Below are 21098 nucleotides of genomic sequence, written 5' to 3'. Positions count from 1 at the left end.
ACTCTATCTACACCATAACCAAGATAACTGTTTTCTTCCCAATACTTAATGATGAGTTTAATAAAACATCTGTATTTGGCACATGCAGTGAAAGGGCATGGAGTTCAGGCTTTTAAATGGCAGTAAAACACAACCCTGTCGACCCCTGTTTGATTCCCAATTACTGTAGAGCTTTTCTCCTGTGAGGCAATATTTGTCTAATCCAACCATGACTAGAAAGCTACACTGAATTGCAATTTTAGACTATTTTGGTAATTTACCTACAAATTAGATCAAGCAAGTTAAAATACATCTACACAAATGTATAAATGTATGATAACACAGTAGGCAGGCCTCATGTGTGCTGCGCTGAAAGGATTGTGTTGTTATCTTGTTTTTGGTGTGAATGTGCTGAAATATTGGGCATAAAAAAGTGCCATTATGACAGGAACTTATAAGATAAGGCCTAAGTGGAAAATACCCAGATGTATACAGGCTTAGAGAAGTGTTGATGTGATTGCTGCTGATAAACTGCTTTTCCCTCGGTGAGGGTTGGGAACACTGAAAGGTGTGTCTGCTCATGTCTATGCCTGATATCATTATGGATTGCAAAACAAGCAGGGACATGAGATGAGCTAATGTTTTTTTTTTCCTTATTAGGGAATGAAATGCAACTGAAATGTGGGTATGATTTGTGTGTGATCCACATTTTTCTATCAGCATTTTATGTAGCTTTTTTTTTCTGAAATGCCCCAGTTGGCTGGCTATGAAATGTAATACCGCAATAATCTCTTGGGAACAACTGACATAGTTAACAGAGCTATGCAATGCTTTGTATTCCTTAAGGGCTGTTTTGAACAATGACCTCAAGACATTGAGTCCTGAAGAAATTTGAATAAAACGTATAGTATCTATGTCTATAATAACTTTTGTACTATCACCCCTTAACATTAAATGAGCGTTAGCAGTTAAGGGGTGTATACTTTAATGAAATTCTAAGCAAGGTCTGCAACAGTTCCTTAAGTTCCTTATATTGAGGTTAGGACATCACCTACGTTTGCTTTCACATCTGAAATGTGTTCTTTATCTCTGTGTTAACAGTTGTTCAAAGATGTGTCTCAAATAATGCAATATGATGAGTATAAACAGAGTAAGTGTAATTGATTGGTGATAATGGATGTGGGTTAGGTCTTGTAAATTCCCCAAAAATAAACGTCTTGGCTCACATCGACCCTCGATCACCTTGAAGAGGGAGACAGCAGTCTATAAGTAGTTTATTTCTTATTATAGACCTGCATATTCTCCATGTGGCCATGGTGTACTCTAGTTTGATTCTGAGAGTGTGTTGTATAAATAGTAGAGCTATGTGCTCTTTGTTTTCCAGGTGTTCACCTCCTCACGATCACTTTCACACGTGATTTTATTTTCCAACCGCCCTCATGCCTTCTGTGTGGCTTAGTTGCTGGCTTCTTTGAAGAGCCCGTTCCCCTCCCGGAAAGATGATGAGTCAGTTTGTTGGCCAACCCTCTGATCTGACGTGTGTCTCGTACAAGGACCAGGTGATGGTCTGCAGCAGGTGGTGCTGGGTCCCTGAGGGAATTTGTGTGACAGCAGCATGACTTACAACCTGAGAATGGCATGCCTCTGGGATGACAAGGCATTATTATTCATGAAATACTGATCAGAAAAATGTGTTTTCTCTGCAGTGCCAAGTGCACAAAAGCAATAGTTGAATCTTGAATTGCTTTGTTTAAGGATGGACTATGTGAGGAAAACGTGATATCCTTTTTACTGAAGCTAGAAATAAAAGAGCAGTAGATATTCAAATTGTACAGCACCAAATGATAGCTATACTTTAATTCCTCTATTCACCCCTCTATTCATTCATTAGTTTAGCAGAAATGTCAGATGTTTAGTTCTTTACAACATCATTATTTGGTTCTCAGTTTCTTTCTAAAATGCAATTTGATTGCCACTAACATTACATCAGTGTTAGACTTGGCTTTTATCCTACATTTCACTTTTTCCCAAGTGATTGCAGTGTACTGTTTGTGACATAGGGCTTGTGGGTCAGCCTTTGATGTTATGTTTTTATGTCCACATTCACCCTCCCTGTTGTGCAGGGCAGAGGTGATATATTTCCACATGATCTGTTTCTTTCTGAACGTGGTTCACAGGCACACAGACAGATCCACTAGAGGCTGTTGGCTGAATACTCCAGTAAATTAAAGTGCATTCTGCAAATATGGTACACCAATTTCCCCAATCATTAACCTAATATATTTAATAATGCACTAAATGTAAGCATGTGACTGTACTTAACCTCAATTTAGCTTCTAATAAATAGCTTTCAGCTTCAAATTTTCAGTGGAAAAGGAATGCATGACAGGCAGGGCTTCAACCAGTGAAACTTAATAGTGCATGAAATATTTTACTGCACCAAATAGTCTTCGCTTTGTCTCACTTTTGGAACTGTCCATTTGATTTGAATGCACACATGTATAATCAGGATATGGTATTGGTATCCATCCATGAGGTAATGTAGATGATGGGGCATTTGGCCATTGAGATGTTGGCAAACCTTCTCTCCAATGAAACGTAGAGTTGGCAGCTGAGATGTATCAAGTCTATGACCATCTAGGGTGTGTCGAGCATTTATGCTGCATTCACAGAAAATCAGCAGGCTGAGCCAAAAATGCAAGACCTACATTCATTTTCAAGTGGGTAGTATGTTGATGTGCGGATTGCATGGGTTACCCACTGTGAAAAGTAAAAAACAGAGTCGTCTTTTGGAGAAATCATCCTGATGTCATGCTGCGGTAGCATGGCCAATCACGTAACCAGCTGTCCAGATCTGTACAACCCTGCCACGAGGGAGTACAAACGCAGTAATCATTGTGAAATGACTTGGCATTCATTGTCACACAAATGTACCATTTAATTGACACTCCCACACACCGTTGCACAACCCTTAGCTAATTGCCACAACGCCTGATTTGGTGTGAATGCAGACAGACAGTTGCCTGAGGAAAGGTTAATGCTCACTCTGTTATATATTAGGGATAAACAGATATTTTTGCCGGATGTGCTTACGACATATTTTATATAACGTCTTTTTTTCTAAAGACCATTTCTCAACACCAGGAATCTATTTTAAGGATGATACAGGTACAGGACTGTTCACTAGGCTTTGCCTTATTGAAAAGATGAATACCAAAGGGAGCCAAGTATTTTGGAAAAAGGAGATACAATGCCTTTGCCTACCAATGCATAATTTTAAAAATGCTGAAGTTGCCACTGGTTTGATTGTTTTACCCCTTATGTATTGTAAGGACAATATGATCTATCTACAATAGGCTGACAGTACCTCCATAATGCCAGTTCATTTTTTAATATAGTTTGTTTTCTCAGTCTGGCTACCTTTTTGTCAGAAAATCATTTTCTCAAGCAGTGGGTTCAATGAGAGGACACTGAGATCATGGGTCCAAAGTGCAGCTCCAGAGTCACTGATCTGAGATTATTTTAGATAAACAAAGGGTAGTCAATGCTAACACTATAAATATCCCTGAGTTGTCCTTGTTTCTTTTTTTCAGACTACCTTTGTGTTGCTTATTACAAGTCACACTCATTTGCTTGAGGATGTGCATTTTCATTAGCAATAGCAATGTGGCAACCCTTAGTCGAGCCCTGTGCTGTATATGATATATGACAGACTCAGTAATATCCCTATCGTAAATGGCATTGCCTAGGACAAAGCTTTAGAAAAGGACTATTAATAGACAGTTGTTCTTGAATCTAAATAGTTTCACTGTAATCAAATGTAAGCTAGTAGCCCAAAAAGGTCTGGTGATATGTTATTGGATGACAAAAAGGAAATAATTATAACACACAGTGATGAAAAACATACCTGGCATACCTTTTGAATCTACACTCGTCATAGGAATGCTTTTCTTCAGGTCAAATAGAATATCCATTTACAGTGCACTGACTTGAACACACTAAGTTGACTGTGAACTACGTGACACACGGTTTGTTTACATACTCATTTCCCGTTTTTCTCTTCCTTATTGTTGTGTTATCTCTGTCTGGGATTTTTTCAGTGTGGATTTTGTCTCTTGGTGTTTGATATCCCTCTAAATATTGGTTCATGCACTATCAAATGTAAAAATATCTCTTCTTCTGTCTCTAGGTGAATCATGAGCAGCAGCTACAGCGTCTCCCTGGCTGGCCCCGCCCCCTGGGGCTTCAGACTGCAAGGAGGGAAGGACTTCTGTCTCCCCCTCACCATCTCACGGGTGAGTGGAACATGCCCACAAAACACCCATGTACCCTTCATTCCATGACTGCCACCTCTGAGGCATTCAGTACAGGCTCGTGATGCCATTTGACTCGTCAATGATGAAAGTGCGTGTGCCATTCATCTCCTGTGTGACAGTCATTGCTGGATTTAGACACCTTTTCTAAAAGCTCATGGCCTCTGTCAATCAATCCCTCACAGTCATGACTTCAGACCTATTGTCATAATAATATTACATAACTGAACCATAACCACAATATCCGTCAATTAAAAAAACTCCCTAGCATTTCCCAGACGGTCATTGAGGGTATATTTTGGAGATTAAGCTGATAGCTGTTAGTGGCTGCTGTCATTTTGGTCATCAGATGAGGGATGATGCAAAGTGTTCTGGCCTTTCTCCCCGTCTTAAGTCCTGATACAAAGCACAGGCGATGTATATGTATACTGGTTCTGCAGTGAAAGCATCAGAACCTGACCTTAAAGGTCACCTATTATGCAAAATCCACTTTTTAATGTCTTTTATACATAAACATGTATCCCCTCTGTGTAAAGAGATTCTGAAAGTTTCAGGAAAAATGATTTGCTCACTTTTTGTCCTGATCCATTTATATAAAAACCTGTCTGAAAATGAGCTGATCAGATTTTGGCCACTTTATGATGTCATAACGATTTGTTGGCTTGTGTAACCATTAGCCAATAACCAACCAAGGTACTGTAACCCCCCCCCCCCACACCTTATCACCTGACTCTCCTCCTAGAGCACCATTGTGTTCTTTTTAACCAAATATCTCTCAGAGGGGCGTGGGGAGGGGCTCCTTATTTTCATCTAAAGTAACAGACAGAGAATCAGCACTTTTGAAACAGGGCTGAAACAGAGGGGATTATGGGATGCTACAATGATCTGTTTGGTATTTCGAGCCAAACACTTCAGAGACATGTTTTGTATATATCTGAGACCTATAATATATTGATGAAAAACAGTATAATAGGGGACCTTTAAACAGGAGTTGGGCCCCCAAAAACTCAACCTGGGATTTGGCTCCGGCTGACCTGTTGGGCCCTCAGCTGGGAGGAGGGCTGCGCGGCTGTCCCACTGATTGTAAAACAGTACTATTTATGAGACATGCTCACACTGTTTATGTTCATTGTGAAGGGCCTTCTATGCAAGATTGTTGTCCAAATGACACTACACTGTCTGATAAGTAGCAGTCTTTTCAACCCGAGAGTATCAGAAGTGTCTAAGTTAAACTAACATTGCTTCTTGTCAAACTAACTAATCATTCAAATGATGCAGATTGTGTTCCACCAGTGAAGTCTGTGCTTTGACAACAAATGTGGCTGCTGCAGTGTTATTCAGTTCATGCTACTTCCTGTTATGTCATTGTAATCTCTATGTCATGGCCAAGGTCAGCGACTCTGTTTATTTGTTGTTGGCAGGATCAGTTACGGAAGTTTGAACAAGAGGGGAAGTGACATACCTTTTGAGTACGAAAAGGCCAGCATATTTCCTTTGACTATTTTTACGTCTTGTCACTATGATAGCAATGGAATGAAGGACATTGTGTTTTCATTGTGGTATGTAGCTGCCAGGAGACATCATGTCATCAGATCTAAAAAAACAATACAAGAATAAAGCTTCACACATGTCATTGTATTAGATGTTGGAGCACCTTGATATATGAAAATAGAAAACCTAAAAACTTTTTCAGAGGGCCAAGATCAGCGTAAATGTCGCCATTTTGACTCTTTTCCCTTTCATTTCCAATCAGCCATTTAAAAGAAAAACAGGTTAAACATCATGTGGATTGATGGCAATGGTTTAATTAGTTGATATGTTGCATTATTCCCTCATTCATAAATCCCACAGGAACAATTAAAAGCAAAGGAGCTTCTGAACCTTTCCTGTGATACTTGAAGTGATGTGCCATGTCATGTTTTTTACTACAGAGAGATAGTTAAACAGTAAGAAGACACTGTGAGTTGGTAAAGGTCTCAAAAATGCCTTACAGATGTAATATTTATACATTTTTACCACTTAATGGACATCACAAGTGTTGAATACAACTCCTGTGTCCAACAGCAGTTTAGTGTTGAGTCCTCAGTGATGTACTCTGCATGCCACAGTTCTGCGCTGAACCAGACAACATGACTCCCACAGCTTCTCATTCCATCACATTGTTGGTTAGTGTCATTCTGTGACATATTTTCATCCCAGCGCATGACCGGGGAATGGCCATCACATTTCTTGATATTGTCCAGGCGCCAAGGCTCGCCTTTGTATTTATCTTCCATATCCTAATGTCACACAAGTCACAGCCAAGAGACTGAAAGTGCAACATGTGGCCTATATGTTGCAATAATGCTGAAAAGGTTTATTTATCTATTATTATACATATTTTTCCTTAAATCTGTCATTTCTCCATTTAAGTAATTTGTAATGATTACTGTTATGTAATATTAGTCTAGGGAGTAACATCATTTACTAAGGGAGGAGTACGTGAGATAATGTACATACATGGAAACATCTGCCAACAGTTTAACCATTACTTAAATTCCTTTATTAGCTGGATGATGAGAAAATGGTGTAGTTCACAGCCTGTGTTTGGGTTCATTAGAGACCCACAATGCCTAATTGTCTGACATTTCAGTGAAGATTGTGCCTTGACTTTAAAGCCTCTATTTATTTTTGCTTAGATGGATGCGATTGCCATGGAATAATGATGTAATGACTCTACATATGCTTACCACATGTAACTGATCCTAAGATTATACACAGTACAGTGCCGGACATAAGCCTGGTTTCCTTTTTTAGAAATATTTGTCTTTGGTTTGGTAATGAGGCTAAATCATAACATAAGGTGGAATACGAGTCTTATGTATTGTGTGGTATTCAGTTGGGATGTTTGACAAAAGTGAGACCACCCAATAATGTTGAATTATGGATGAAGGTCAAGGTATGTACATAATGTGTGTGGGTGTCTGTGTTTTTGTTCCCTCAGACTCTTTCCGTTATCACCATCTGTGATTTATCCAGATCCTTTTTGGGCATTTCTTGAAAGAAATGTAGACTAATTTAGCATTCATTATGAAACCGGGAATGTTTTTGTTTAAAGGACAGACCCTGGACCTGTGTTGAATACATTGGTTTTTAATCATTAGTATCTCTCAGCCACATAATGTCTGTTTATTTTACATTAGGTCAGTGAGGGGTCCCCAAAGATAAATGTTTCTTTTTTCTGCCATTGACCCCTCACCTCCCCCTCTTGTTCTTTGTCCGCTTTGAATTGTTGTTTTAGTGGCACGTGATACTTTGAGTGAACATTATACAATCTACTTTTAGCTCTGTGTTCGCAGTAGGCCCTGCCCCTGAGCTTACAGATTAGTTTAAGCACCACCATCATGTGTTAATATGGTGAGGCTACTCTCACTGTCATAGAAAAGCAGTGTGATGATGGAGTGTGTCTGGGCAACCAACAACAACATTAGGGGTAAGGTATTCTTTCTGTATTCCTTTTAAGAGAGAAGGATCATCTCACAGCCCTACATTGGGTAGCTTGCATCTTGAGTTATTTATTACATTGGACAAAAGCCTTTATACTGTAAGCTAAGGTCTGTAGGTTTCAAATGATAAACAGGAACATCTGTTGTTCTTTTTGAAAGTATTAATTCACTTTGAAACAACCTTGAGTGAACTCTTTGATCCGACTGTAAACATATCCTTCACACACCAGTCATTTGCTACGTGCTAAATTTGAAAGGCTAACCAAAACTGCACTCTCCGCACGGTAATTCAGAGCCTAACGGTGAGCGACTTCCAGGGAGGTTCGGCTACTTAACATGTTTTAATTCAGTGTGATATAGTTATGATCATCTTGTCATACAACATTTTCTATCTGTGCTTCAAATGATTTTTAAATGATACTTTTTTTAAACAATCCACATGCAATCTAAATACATCATGTGGATGTGCTTTGACTGAACTGGCTGTACTTTCAGGTTATTCTACCCTAGAAAGGGATCATTTTGAGTATCAGATATCAGGACAGTATGTGATAGAAAGTGTTTGAGTGAAAGTAATACAATACCTTCCATTAGAGGACATTTCTCTTCTATATTAAGTTACAATAATACAGAGAAAAGGGTTATTATCTTGTGTACCTTTTTAGATAAAGAGTAATTTGTCCAACATTGAGCCATAACTTTCGGTTGAGCAAAAAAACCAAAATCAAACAATGGAAACCTCCTGGTGTTTCAGGAAACTATTTAGACAGATAACCTGTGGCCTGTGCTGCAAAGCTGTCAAACTGTTTTAATATCTGTCTCTTGTATTAAAAGCTCTTGAGAATTTTACATGGAAACTGAAATTTTATAGAAATCCATTAAATCCATCCCATATTTCATGAATATACATTTCACACGGCATATTTAATAATCTGTGATTCCACCCAGGGTCATAAAGATGTGTTCAGGTTACATATGGGTTTTAGTATAAATCAGTTATCTGCAGTGTGTTTGATCTCTTTGGTGTCTGTCTAGAGCTGTATTAAGGCCATATGCTTTTAATCTTCCTGATGCTATATGGCAGAGCTATAAAGAATGAGAAAGCTGTAACTCGATTTTGATTTAGATCCCTCAGACTGTTTTATTTTTGTTTTGATGAAAGATATTTTTAGGAAGAATCAACTTTTTGTTTAAGAAGATAGATGAATTAGCCTAATTCAAATACACAATGGGCCACTGATGTGTCCTAATGGCTTCAGCTTGGACTACAACCGACGATTAACTCTTGGTTTTAAGGACAGTTGGATTAAAGACAGTGATAGTCAGTCTTGCTTGATAACAGGCATGCTACTTTATAAGCATTGTGAAGTGATCTGATTAGGATGCAATAGAAATGCCATTTAAATCAATTTAACATTAACCTAGAGTGCGTGTTTTCTTGTGCAGTCATGCAACATATGTGTTAATATTCCAGTGGTTCTCCCATTTGTTATCAGCTGCCACAGCATGGCTGGTATTGTTTTCAGATTCTGAGTGTGCATATGTGTCATCATAGCAAAATGTGTTCCTGGTAACACCTTCTGTAGCGGGAACTTTCACAGAAGTCGCTTTGAGTACTTTGCCAGGTGTTTACGTTTCTCTCTGTCTGTGGGCAGATATTAGCACTGCGATAGTGACGCAACCGTGGATGATGTAGTCATGAAACCGGTGCTAAATTGAGAAGATGGGTGTGGTCCAAGCAAGGGAGCCATAATAGTGGACTAGGAAGTGTAGAAGGGAGCATTTTCCCTCACCCCCTTCCACTTTATGCCCCTGGCCCAATTTGGCCTCGTGGCTGGTGTGATCACATCACAATATCGTTTTTAGTTTAGTTTTTTGCTGAACCTTTGTTATCATGTACTATGTACTCTGCTTTAGGGCACTGGTACAGTCTATTTGTGTCAGTTGTATCATCAATAGATAAGTAAGCTACAACATGTTAAGACTTTACAATCCCTCTGCCCGTTGACAGAATCCAGAAAAGCTCAGGAGAGTGGAATGAATCATGGAGGTTGAACTCAGCACTTGCACTTGGCTCAAGGCCCCACCGCAGTTAAAAGCCTTTTCATATCATCTGCCTCAGCAGCGTTAGTCAGCCTGGTTTGTTTCTGACCTGACAAAAAAGCATTCAGTATTCAGCGAGGGGTTGGTACTGCTTTGTGTTGTTTTGTTTGCGTTGTCATAGCGATTTCACCAAGAGCTCATACGAAGGTCTGCTTGGCATCTCGTGGTTTCCAGCCGCCTGATTGATGTACTAAAATGTGGGGTCAAACCACGACAACCGCTGGTCTACCTCTGTTCAAGTGGTCTTAATTGAGATGTGTGGCTTGGAGGAAAATGAGTACTTGCCATTTGGTCCACTCCCAATGACTGGATTCCAATTAATTCTCATCTCTCTTCCTCTTTAATCTTCAAATAGTTTGTGCGAGGTGTTGCCAGTGTGCACACATCAAAGGGAAGACCACTCTTGACAATAAAATAATAAATAATGTACTTTATGGCTTCTGCTTGTGCTAGCCCAGCAGGTTGTAGTGGACTGTACTGTCTATTGTTCTCCTTACAGATTCCTCCCATTCTGCCAGGTAAAATGTGTATTTCTGATGAGCTTTACAGGTTGAATGGGTGCAGCCTTGTGTCTTTGTGATGTCATTGTGTGTGGCCCAAGTCTTTTCCATATAAGGTCTTCTATCTTAAGTATGCCCTTCACAAACATGACATGCATCTCAAAGGCCTTCAGTCTTCACCACAAGACACTTCCTGTAACATGACTTCTTAAAAGCGAAAAAACTACAGCCGTCTTCCTTACTTCATCATTTCACAGAAGGCAGGAAGTTATGCCAGCGTGGAACATGATTAGTATCCCACTCGTGCTTAGGTGTTATTTTAATAATGTTACCTTACCTAAAATGTGTTTTGTGTTCTCCTCCCATAAAGAGTTTTCTGTGAGATTTGAAAGTTTGACAAAACACTGTAAATCAGTGGTTTAAAAATACACCATTGATCTGTTGATGAGAAATTCCAATTTAAGGAGTTTTGGCAGCAGCTTCCTCTGGAGAGGGACTGTGTGTCATAAATTTAGCTGTTCAACTATTTAACAATGCTGCTTTCTCTCCAAACAGACCCTGGTCTCTTATTCCCCCTATAATAACTTTCAAAGAATCCCTTGTTTTTCTTTATTAATTTACTGCCATAATAAAAATAAATTGATAACTGAGTAACAGTCCTTGGAATAAACCAGATTGATTACCTCTGCCAAGGAGGTCATGTCTTCGGTTAGGTTTGGTTTGTCGGTCTATTTTTCAGCAGAATTACAGCAAAGCTACTTGCCAAAATGTCCTCAAACTTTGTATAAGATTGAATCAAGGAAGAAACCACTACATTTGGGAGTAGATCCCAATCACAGGGCGGTTATATGCATGGGAATGGCTTTGGCGGAAGTCTGCGCTCTCTGTGCCTTTCCAGTTGTATTTTCTTATTTGCTTTTATGACTGTATTTGATTATGGCTGTTAAACAGATGGATTGAAGACACATGGAAGCAATGGACCCTTAATTTCTAGGCTTCTGCTTTACTGCTGTACAAAATCCCTCTGAATTTCTCCAAATCTCTTAAGAATCTGGTGAAGATAAAGTTCTTCTACAAAGACATTTAAACAAGCAATAAATTAACAGGCTTTTGAGCAAGTAACATCACAATCTCCAGTGTACTCAAAGATTTGCTATAATCCCTCAGATGGATCTGCCAAGTGTTGCGAATATGTGTATTTATACTTAATTTGTAGGAGCTGAGGGACTTACATGTGTAGTTTGGAGGAAACGGTCATTACCAGTAACTACACAGCAGTAAAATCAGCAGTGTGGAGAAGACCACAGCAGCCACACCATTATGTGGCTGTAAACCTATTCATGAGGCGCAGTTGGAAAGACACTTCATTCATTCGAAAACATCCTACTCATCAGCCAATTTCACATAAAATCCTTGAAATTAACGTTTATTTGATGTAGAAAGGTTAAAAATAGCAAGATGTTTTTTTTTTCTCAAATTCTGATCAATTGCACAACTTATAATGTGTTGTGGTTGACAGTGTTTGGCGAAAATCTGTTGCTAAAACATCCAGTTCTCCTGAGAGAGCTGGAGTAGCACAGCCCAAGTTCCAGTTCATTACTTATCTGCTCTCCGTCACGAGTGCCTCAGACCTCTCTTGATTTATATTTATAGACTGGATGCCAGGGATTCCTGCTGCAACATCTATTTGTTTTGTATGCATGTGAGAAAGACAGTGTTTGACTGAAAGAAGTTGGGATTCATAAAGTGCCCTCTGTTCACCGCAGACTAAAGCATAAAACCTTGTTAACCACATATGAAAACACATTTGTCTTCTGAGAATTTTACAACAGTCTACTCCTCTCTCCATGTCTTGAACATATTGTTTGAGGAATTTCCATACATGGAGTTGTATAGTATTGTCTTTTCTCACATCCCTACAAGGAGAGAACTTCAAATCTCCCTTTTCCCTCTCTCTCTTCCTCTCTAAAGAACGCTCACAGGCCCACAGAGAGGGAGACATGACGTCTCAGGGACACGTTCATTCAGCAGATTTTGTTCTGCTATAGACCTCAGGGGATGTCTAGTAGAGTATAACATGGCCAGCAGATGCCAGTGATCTCTGAAGAGTGCTTACTCTCTTTATTAGCTTCTGCCTTGAAGAGCAATGACTTCTTTTATTTATAGTAAATGAGTCAAGACAGACTCATGTGGCAGGTGTGTGTGTGAACCGGACTCTGAGTGAGTCAGTGGAAGCTGTGTTCAGGCCTGTGAAGTGATAACGCTGCCCTTTGTGAGTAACACTTAGCATGTGGCTGCTCTATAGGCTGGTATGCATACATCAGCCTCAGCTATGCATTCTACACTTCCCGCTACTGATCTACTTGATAATGAAAAAAGGAAAGCGCTGCTCCAGAGAAAATGTGTTGCTCGCTGCCACTGTCACTTCCTCATTCTTTCTCCCCCCTCCCACCCACTCTCTCCCCCCCTATGTTATAATGAGGGTAACACAATGGCACATTCTTTATGTCTCATTGGCTCCTTTTTTTTTGAAATGCAAGGGGAAATCCTTTTGGAGTTACCTAACCTGAATGCATTCTTAAGCAGTGGGGAAAGGGAAGATCTTGTTTTTCATTTATCAGCCTAATCAGGGCTGGCTGGCACTTATAAATAACCACTCCCAAGTGTGTGTGACTGAACAATCGAAGGTCTTTTGCATGTATTTAAATGTAATTGGTTCATAGAAATGTATCGCAGAAAGCACTTGGGGGGCATTAAACTCATTTCTGACTCACATTTAAGTTCCAATTTTATGTTCAACACTCAATAGAGTTGATGGATAAAATCAATATCCAGCCATCATGCTTAACACCCTCTTCATTATTCTGTTCTGTCTCTCAGCACACTCACATCTCTCCTCAGCTCCATGTCCCTATTTCTAAGAGTTTTTTTCACACTGCTGACAGATCACATACAGATATGATCCTAACAAAGGCAGTATCATTTAATAAGTACACACAGTTCAGTCTTGTTCTTGCATGATTTCAGGTGTTGAGTGTGTGAGTGATTGATAGGATGCGCTCAGCCTTACGTAATTCGCTGTTCCATCACCACACCTGGCAGATAGTCATCCTATCGTCATGGTTATATTGCTTTACTTCCTGTGTGTTGAATGCAAGTCTCAGCATGGTGGAAAGAGAGAGTAGAAAACCCAATAAACGTCAACCTTATTCTACTCCCTGGTGGATATACCGTTGTACAGTAGAGCTTTAAGGGGAGATAAAGCAGGTCAATCGGGTAAATATTTAAACTGACAGATACCATCATGACACTTCCTCAGTTAATTATTCCTGTAAGGCGATTGTTTTTTATATTGTATTGTGTGTTCTACTTTACAAGGAAAACCTGCTTGAGAGAAAACAACCTGTCACCAGCAAAATTCAATATTCGAGATTTCAAGGTTTTAATGTCATATGTACATAAGCTACAGTGTAGAAATGACAATGAAAGTCTTATGACCCAAGCTCCTCCAACGATGCAACATATTTAATAAAATACAGAAATACAAATAAAAAATAGTGCAAGAAGTCTATATACACGTAAATAGAATATGATACAAGAACAGAATGTAAAATTAAATATTGTACAGTAAAATGAAAACCACCTCCCAGAAAACAAAAAAAAAGCAACTCCCAGAACCACACTCACAGATAAAGTACACAGCACAGAAAACCCTAAAGTAGTTTATAATCTCTAAAGACACTCATTTTTATCTGACAGAGGTTGAAAGCTGCAAAACGGATAAAATACTTAACCATCATCACCTGATGCTGTGATCATTGGCCGGGCTGTTCTTTCAAAGTATTCAACACGTCGTCTACATGTTCTTGAAATGAAACATTTCATATTTTTAACAATCACAATTTCCTTTTAATTTAATAATACTTGAAACTAAAATATATTGCGCTTATTCAATCATTTGGTAAAGTGAGTCAGCATTTAGTTTTTTTTAAATCTTGTGTCGGTGGATGTGTTATCCTGTCCGAGGCCGAGCGATGTTGTGATGTTTTGAAGGGAATAAGATGTGTATCTTATCTGAAGTTACATAAGACAGGAAACGGAAAGGACAGCACATTGCTTGGTAATTACAAGAAATAAATAATCAAAATGTGCGTACACAGCCTTGTTTTGATCAAATGCCTTTTATTTATTTACTATTAATTCTCTCAAACTGTGCATTCAAACCCTACAGTTTCCTACAATCTTAATAAAGAACAAGGGGTAGAGTTGATAAGTAAATGCTGTGGAAATAATCATATTTGTTTGGTCATGAGCTTCTTATTTAAATTAATCCAATGTATTGTTTTCTCATTGCAGCTTAATGATGGAGGCAAGGCAGCTCAAGCCAACATGACGGTCGGAGACATCATCATGTCCATTAACGGCATTTCCGCGGACCGCATGAATCACCTAGAGGCCCAGAACAAGATTAAGGCCTGCACGGGCAATCTCAGCCTCACTCTGCAGAGGTAACAGTTGCACACATGAGCACACACTTTCTGCAGCATAATCTATGGATTTCCTCTCTCAGCAGTGGAATGCATACTTTGTTGATTTTGCCCACCAGTGTGTATTTAAGCCTGTTTGAAGAACATATAGGAGTCAAGAGTTTCCATACTGTATGCATTTGAAGCTACTTTTAACAGGATAGTGAACAGACACAAAGAAAACTTTAACTGGCCCTCTGAAGATTAATTGCCATGTCTGGTTTATTTGTACTTTTTATTATTTAAAAGCAGATGACAGTTTCTGCCACAACATATGCCATGTCCCGGAGTCCTTTCTGAGGTTTCAAATGGTTTAAAAGACTTAATTATGATTGATATTTCTTGCATGATTTATGTAATAGTACATTGTCAAGAAAGCATGGTATTGACATTTCTGTGATTCCCATGCAAAGTAAATCTTAAGGCAAATCAATTGCACATTTTACAGTGTAAAATCACAGTTTAGAGGTATGCAAATCAAAATACTTGAGGTTTGCGTTCCAGTTAAATTGTTGGCCCAAAATTCTTCCTTGGATCTCCACGTTAGAGCGTGTACTCACAGCGAGAGATTCTTAATGAATAGTTTACACATGTTCTTTCTGGCTGTGTAGGTCATGGCAGAGAATCTGTAAAAGTCTTCAGTTTGAGTTTGATCGTGCTGAGTTCATCAACTGCTTCTCTTAAGAGACAAAAGGAAGACCCTGGTATTCTGAGGCCCTTGAGTATATTAAACCTTAGCACAGCGCCCGGAGCACTTTAAATGTAAGCCCCCTTAAAATAGCGCTCTGTAAAGCCGTAATATATGCTTCAAAGAAAAGACAACACAGAATTCAACTGAGGGTTTCATTTTATTTGTCCACCAAGGAACATTTTCTCTCCAAACAACTTTTATAGTCTATGTAGTGAAAGGTCAGGACGCCTTGAGTGCGTTTTGTAGACAAATAAATAGCTTATATTTACTTTTTAAGGACAGCACTGCCTATCCAAGATCAGTTCTCTCATCTCAGAGCTTCTTATATGGACGAGCAAAAGTCAAAAGGATTGTGATCCTTTTCATTGAAGCTTAGCGTACATGTTCTGCAGCCAAGCGTAGAGAAGAGTAACTTTAGTGGCAGAAACAAACAAAGGCAAAGCATGCACACTCTCAGAGCTGTAAACCATGTTGACAGAAAAACTCAAAGACTAGTTTGCATGTTCCATCACCACATCAAAGGAGTACTATTACTGTGTGCTGTAATCGTGGGAAAATAATCCTAAAATAACCCTGTCCCACAGCTGTATGTAATCCACTGTGGGTAATGGCTTCACAATGAAACATCAAACATTGGGGTCTCACAGGACATGTAAACTACGAGAAAAAACACCCAATAAACAACAAAGGTTTCCTCGATACAAATGATACATGATTGAAGTTTGCTTCTTTTTTTGGCGGCATTCTTTAGATTGCAGGCTGTTGATATCGCATGTCTTCATTCAGTGAAGCAGAGAGAATAAAGAACTTTTCTGTGTTTGTTTAATTTTGGGATTGAAAAAAGGATACTTTATACTTGGGACTTGAAAACGATATATTATAAGAAGTTTGAATATAATGGGATTGGACATTCACACTGACCATTTTGTTATTGTCTTCTAAACTAGTTAAAGCTCAGTATAATAAATGTTGTATTTGAGGTGTTTTACTCAAATATTTCTCTCTGACGTGTAACACTTTCTCAATCCACATTCTCACGTTTGATTTATGGTTTTCATGATCACACTCTTCTTATCATAAAAGCTTTCAAAGAGTGCCAACAGATGATTAATGTCACTTCAGTTTAGTACCATTATGTCACTTTGTCATAGCTCACATTCTTTGGGCAGTTCCCTAAAATGACACTGACATATAGCAGGTGTTAAAAAAGACACGACAGCCCTCACCTGTTATGCACAACATAACCCTAACCTAACAAAGCATGTCGTTTGCACTACTACTATAATTAGCTCAGATTGTTGCACTCATTTCAATATAAGGGCTAGATAATTATGTAATTCAATCTAATTGGAATCACACAATAGACAACATTAAATGGAAAGATTCTGAACGAGAAAAAACCCACAGCTGTACTATAACTACTGTGCAATAAATAGAAGTTATAAGTAACTGTCCCACAGCCATACCATTTCCATTATTTAAGTTATACATACCATACAGTCTTTCCAGGTGTTGTCCAGCCAAAAAGACACTCTCGGTGCTTGATGCCAACACGTCTAAAAGTGATTTCCTTGTTGCTAGGTAAGGGGAAATATTTTTTTGTAGAGAGGAAATTGTATTGGGGTTTGAAAATATTCTCTTCATCCTGGCAATATGAGTCTGAATGCACAACGAGCTGTTATATATTTTGTGACAGAGAGAGAAACCAGTTTTTCCATTTCCAAGATCGTGGTTACACGAAAACATGTCAAAACAGCGTCTGACAGCACTCACTAGGTTTCGCTGATACAGAATTTCTCATGAACTAAACACACTGTTTAACCAAAGTTTGTCTGTTTATGACCACCACACACAGTCCTACAGTACATTTCTCACAATAACACCTACCTCAGTAGAACATGCTACATGTATAGTAGGTCAGATATAGGCCTCTCTGCGTAAGTGGCTTTATCAAAATCCTGTATCTTCCGTCCATTCACATGTAACTGTTGGTATGACTCGTGAATTGAATGGGTACTTTTTGTTCTACCAACACGTAAATATTCTCGCTGAGCAGCTGATAGTCAGTCACGCCAGGAACCTGTGGGAAGTAGCCGCAGGACGGTATGATAATTGATGTTTATTTATTGTCATTGAAATATGCAGCACAGTGCAATCTTCCCAGAGGTTGTGGCTGGCTGCATCTGGTTACAAAACCTCAAAGATAATACAAAACATATCAATACGGCTGGCCCTGCAATCTCACCATCTTCTGATGTTTTACATACGATTTTATGTCGGCTACCACAGCACAGCAGTCTTTCATTTAGATTTTGTACTTGTAACTTAAGATTTGATCCACTTCGTTTCAAATTAAGACAGTGCTGAAGCTACCTAATATAACAAGGTTTACTAACAAGTCACTCAATATGGCTAATCATGATTCAGCTGGGGGGCTGTGCTTTTAAGTCTACAGATATTTTCATACAGGGCCTATGTTCACCCAACGAGTCTTATAGAATGATTATGACCGGGTGAAGTAGAGGACAATCCAATGTAGCCCGAGCCCCCGCTGACTCCTGGCTGCCTGCGCCAGATGTGGTGTGGTGGTCGGAAGAAAAGTAAGAAAGGATGAGGGCTTGTTATTGCATCGCTTGGACCTGCATTAAAAAGATCCATTAACTGGAGTTGCAGTTTATTCTGCTGTGGTTTGCAGATCTGACCTCAAGGAGAACTCTCTTAATTTATTCGCTTTCTTTATTCAGCAATCGTGTCTCAATGCAAATCTGAATAGCTTTTGTCTAGTCCTGTGGTTGACCTTTATTACCCTACTTGCTTGCCAAGAAGAGCCCACATGACCAACGTTAAGAAGGGCTGTAGATGGGCATGACAAGGCACATTTAAATGAATGGTATGAATGCCCTTTGTCACTATGATGCATGTGACTGCTGATATGGACAAGTGCACAGAGTTCCTACTTGACACGTGTATCAGACACGGATAAGTATCCAGGCAACTGACAGCAACAGGCCGTCTAGCTGCATGTTAATAAGCTCTGAAAGGAGCAAATGCATTTCCTTCATTACAAGCACTGTCACAGTCTTAAATCTCTCTCGCTTTCTTTTAAACCCATCTGTTCTGACTGTTTCTCATGAAATATCATCATGATTTCCACTTAAAAGCCAAACACCCGTCTTCTACGATGCTCATTTGTGTTGAAATATGAGGGAGCAGTGACAAAAGGGGGAACATGGAGAGGCGGTGCGCCAGAGTCACGCTGTGAGTTTTGCCACTGAGCGGACAGGCTGGCTGCACAGAAAAACATGAATACAGAATGAAAAGTTAGTTTCCACACCGCTTATTCCACATCCCTCTGTTTGAGTTTTTGTTTTGCTTTCCTATGTGTTTCTTCTACTTGTTTTTCTTCTTCTCCATGCTTTGGCTCAACATTTCATGCAGCGGTAAATCTGCGAAAACAGATAGTATATGCCAGGTCCCCTACAGAGTTTTAACATGCATCACACAAGTTGAATACAAGAGGGCAGGCCCTGTTCAGAAAGGTTATGAAAAATATAACCCAGGCTTGACATGATATACAAATATGTACCAAGTTCTGACTCCAAGCCTGCTTCAATATGATGAAAGTGAACCAAACTTTGTATAGATCTTAGAACAAGAAAGAAAGAAAATCATTAAAGCTGTTTCTTTGGTACTTTTCCTAAATAAATGGTGTATGAAAACCACACAGGGAAAATGTAAAGGCTATTATTTTAGCAGTTTTCCTTCAATATAAAAAAAAAAAATGCTATTTGAGTCTGCTAGGTGGTATGATGTGTGTATGGTGAGAAAGCTGTGTCTATTAGCCGCTCCATCATTCAATCAAATGCCATACACCAGACTATTTCTCTTGGCCCTCAAAGAGAAACAGGCAGGGTGGAAATGTGTCAGCCTGCTCTGCCCTCAGGGTTACTCCTCTGGTAAACCTCCTCGTTCTCAAACTCTTGAGGTGTGTGTGTGTGTGTGACAGAGTGGGTGTATTCACAAGCTCATGACATGTTGTTGAAATCCACACTTTGGCAACCTATTTGTTCTTCTAAATCCACTTTTGCTTTCAAGATAATGTTTATTTATACCTTGCACCTATTTATTATCATTTCCTAAAAGTATATTGTCTTTAAGAAATGCTCCATATATGAATCTTGTAGATATCAGCCTCAGTAATCTAATAAAACAAAGCATCCTGATTAGATTAGGAGGAAACAACTGAAGCGTGTTCTGGATTCAACGGGAGATTTGATAATGCCTTCAACAGAGGCAGCATTTCTCTTTGTTATGAATACATACAGTGGCACACACTGTGGTAACACGGAGAGCAGTTATATTGTATGTATAAGATTAGTTGGATTAACATTAGAGAAATAACGTAAAATGTGTGTGATGAATGCATATCCAGTGTAATATGGATAATGCAGTTAAGTGGCAAACATATTTGAATCTTGTTTCATTTATGTACTTTGTTATGTAGATACTGCTATATCAGATCAGTCAAAAATACAAATGATCATAGATATGCTGTAAAATGAAGAATAAATAATATGCATGTATTTTCCGTAAAAATGGCATCCTAAATCTTATTTAGCTTTTCTCAATGAGCATCTAGCCTTTTAAGTAACCTTGAGAATAATAATAGGTGATACATGGAACATATTACTTCATCACACATTTCAAGGAGAACTATTACGGCATCCAGTATTATTTTTCTTTCCTTTTCATAATATATAAAATGTTTACGTAGGATGCCTTCCATCAGAATTAGACCAGTTGGTGCCATGATTACATTACAGTGAGATTAACCATGTACACTGACACCCAGAAGTAAATACTGCCTCTTTGTCATAGCAGAGCTAAAGCAGGTCCAGCTGTGCAGGGAGCTGGATGGCACCGAGGGGCTGAGCTCAACAGATGTTCACGGGACGACCTGAGCAATATTTGTTCAGTTTGCTCTGGGAAAAAGACAGATAGGGAGTGAATCTGCCCAGCTGCCGCTCACTGGGCCACTGATGGCAGATACACACTGCCTCATTGTAGACTGGGTCCACATTTGTAACAGAATGTGCTGTTTGATCTTTACCCCTTTAACTGTTTCCATTGGCACTGCCTGCTGCTTCTCCATAAGCAGGTCCAATAATATCACGGTACATTGGAAAATAAGCATATTTACTGGAAACTGTGAATGCAAGTATGGGCACGGATTTTGTCAACATCTGGTTCGAGGGTTGGGTACTTTAAGAACCTGATGCCAAGTCCATTTTCTGCAGACAGGAAATGCTTAAGAGTTTGTTGACTGTTTTCCTAACATGGCAGAGAGGAAGGACGCCAGCCGACATACCATAGCTTTTGGTCCGGATATTGACTTGCTGACTCACTGTCTGTTTTTGATGTTTTGTTTTAAAGACCAATAAGGGACACATTTTCTGTATGTCCAGCCCAAATTTATGACACATTGTTAACAAAGGCATCTG

General features: G+C 39.1%; 1 protein-coding gene across 2 annotated transcripts in view; it reads left to right on the top strand.

Annotated features, from left to right (window-relative positions):
* pdlim5b (PDZ and LIM domain 5b) overlaps positions 1 to 21098 on the top strand; it is a 35547-nt gene that overhangs the window by 1076 nt on the left and 13373 nt on the right. For both annotated transcript variants that reach the window (XM_034123184.1, XM_034123185.1), the window contains exons 2-3: positions 4169 to 4274; positions 14737 to 14888. In XM_034123184.1, the coding sequence (XP_033979075.1) occupies positions 4176 to 4274; positions 14737 to 14888 (251 nt within the window). In that variant the 5' untranslated portion in view covers positions 4169 to 4175. The remainder of the gene's footprint in view (positions 1 to 4168; positions 4275 to 14736; positions 14889 to 21098) is intronic.

This window comes from Trematomus bernacchii, unplaced genomic scaffold (assembly GCF_902827165.1).
Source record: "Trematomus bernacchii unplaced genomic scaffold, fTreBer1.1, whole genome shotgun sequence".
In the NCBI taxonomy this organism is placed as follows: domain Eukaryota; kingdom Metazoa; phylum Chordata; class Actinopteri; order Perciformes; family Nototheniidae; genus Trematomus; species Trematomus bernacchii.
Note: the sequence above shows the minus strand (reverse complement) of the source record. Positions and strands in the feature narration are given on the sequence as shown.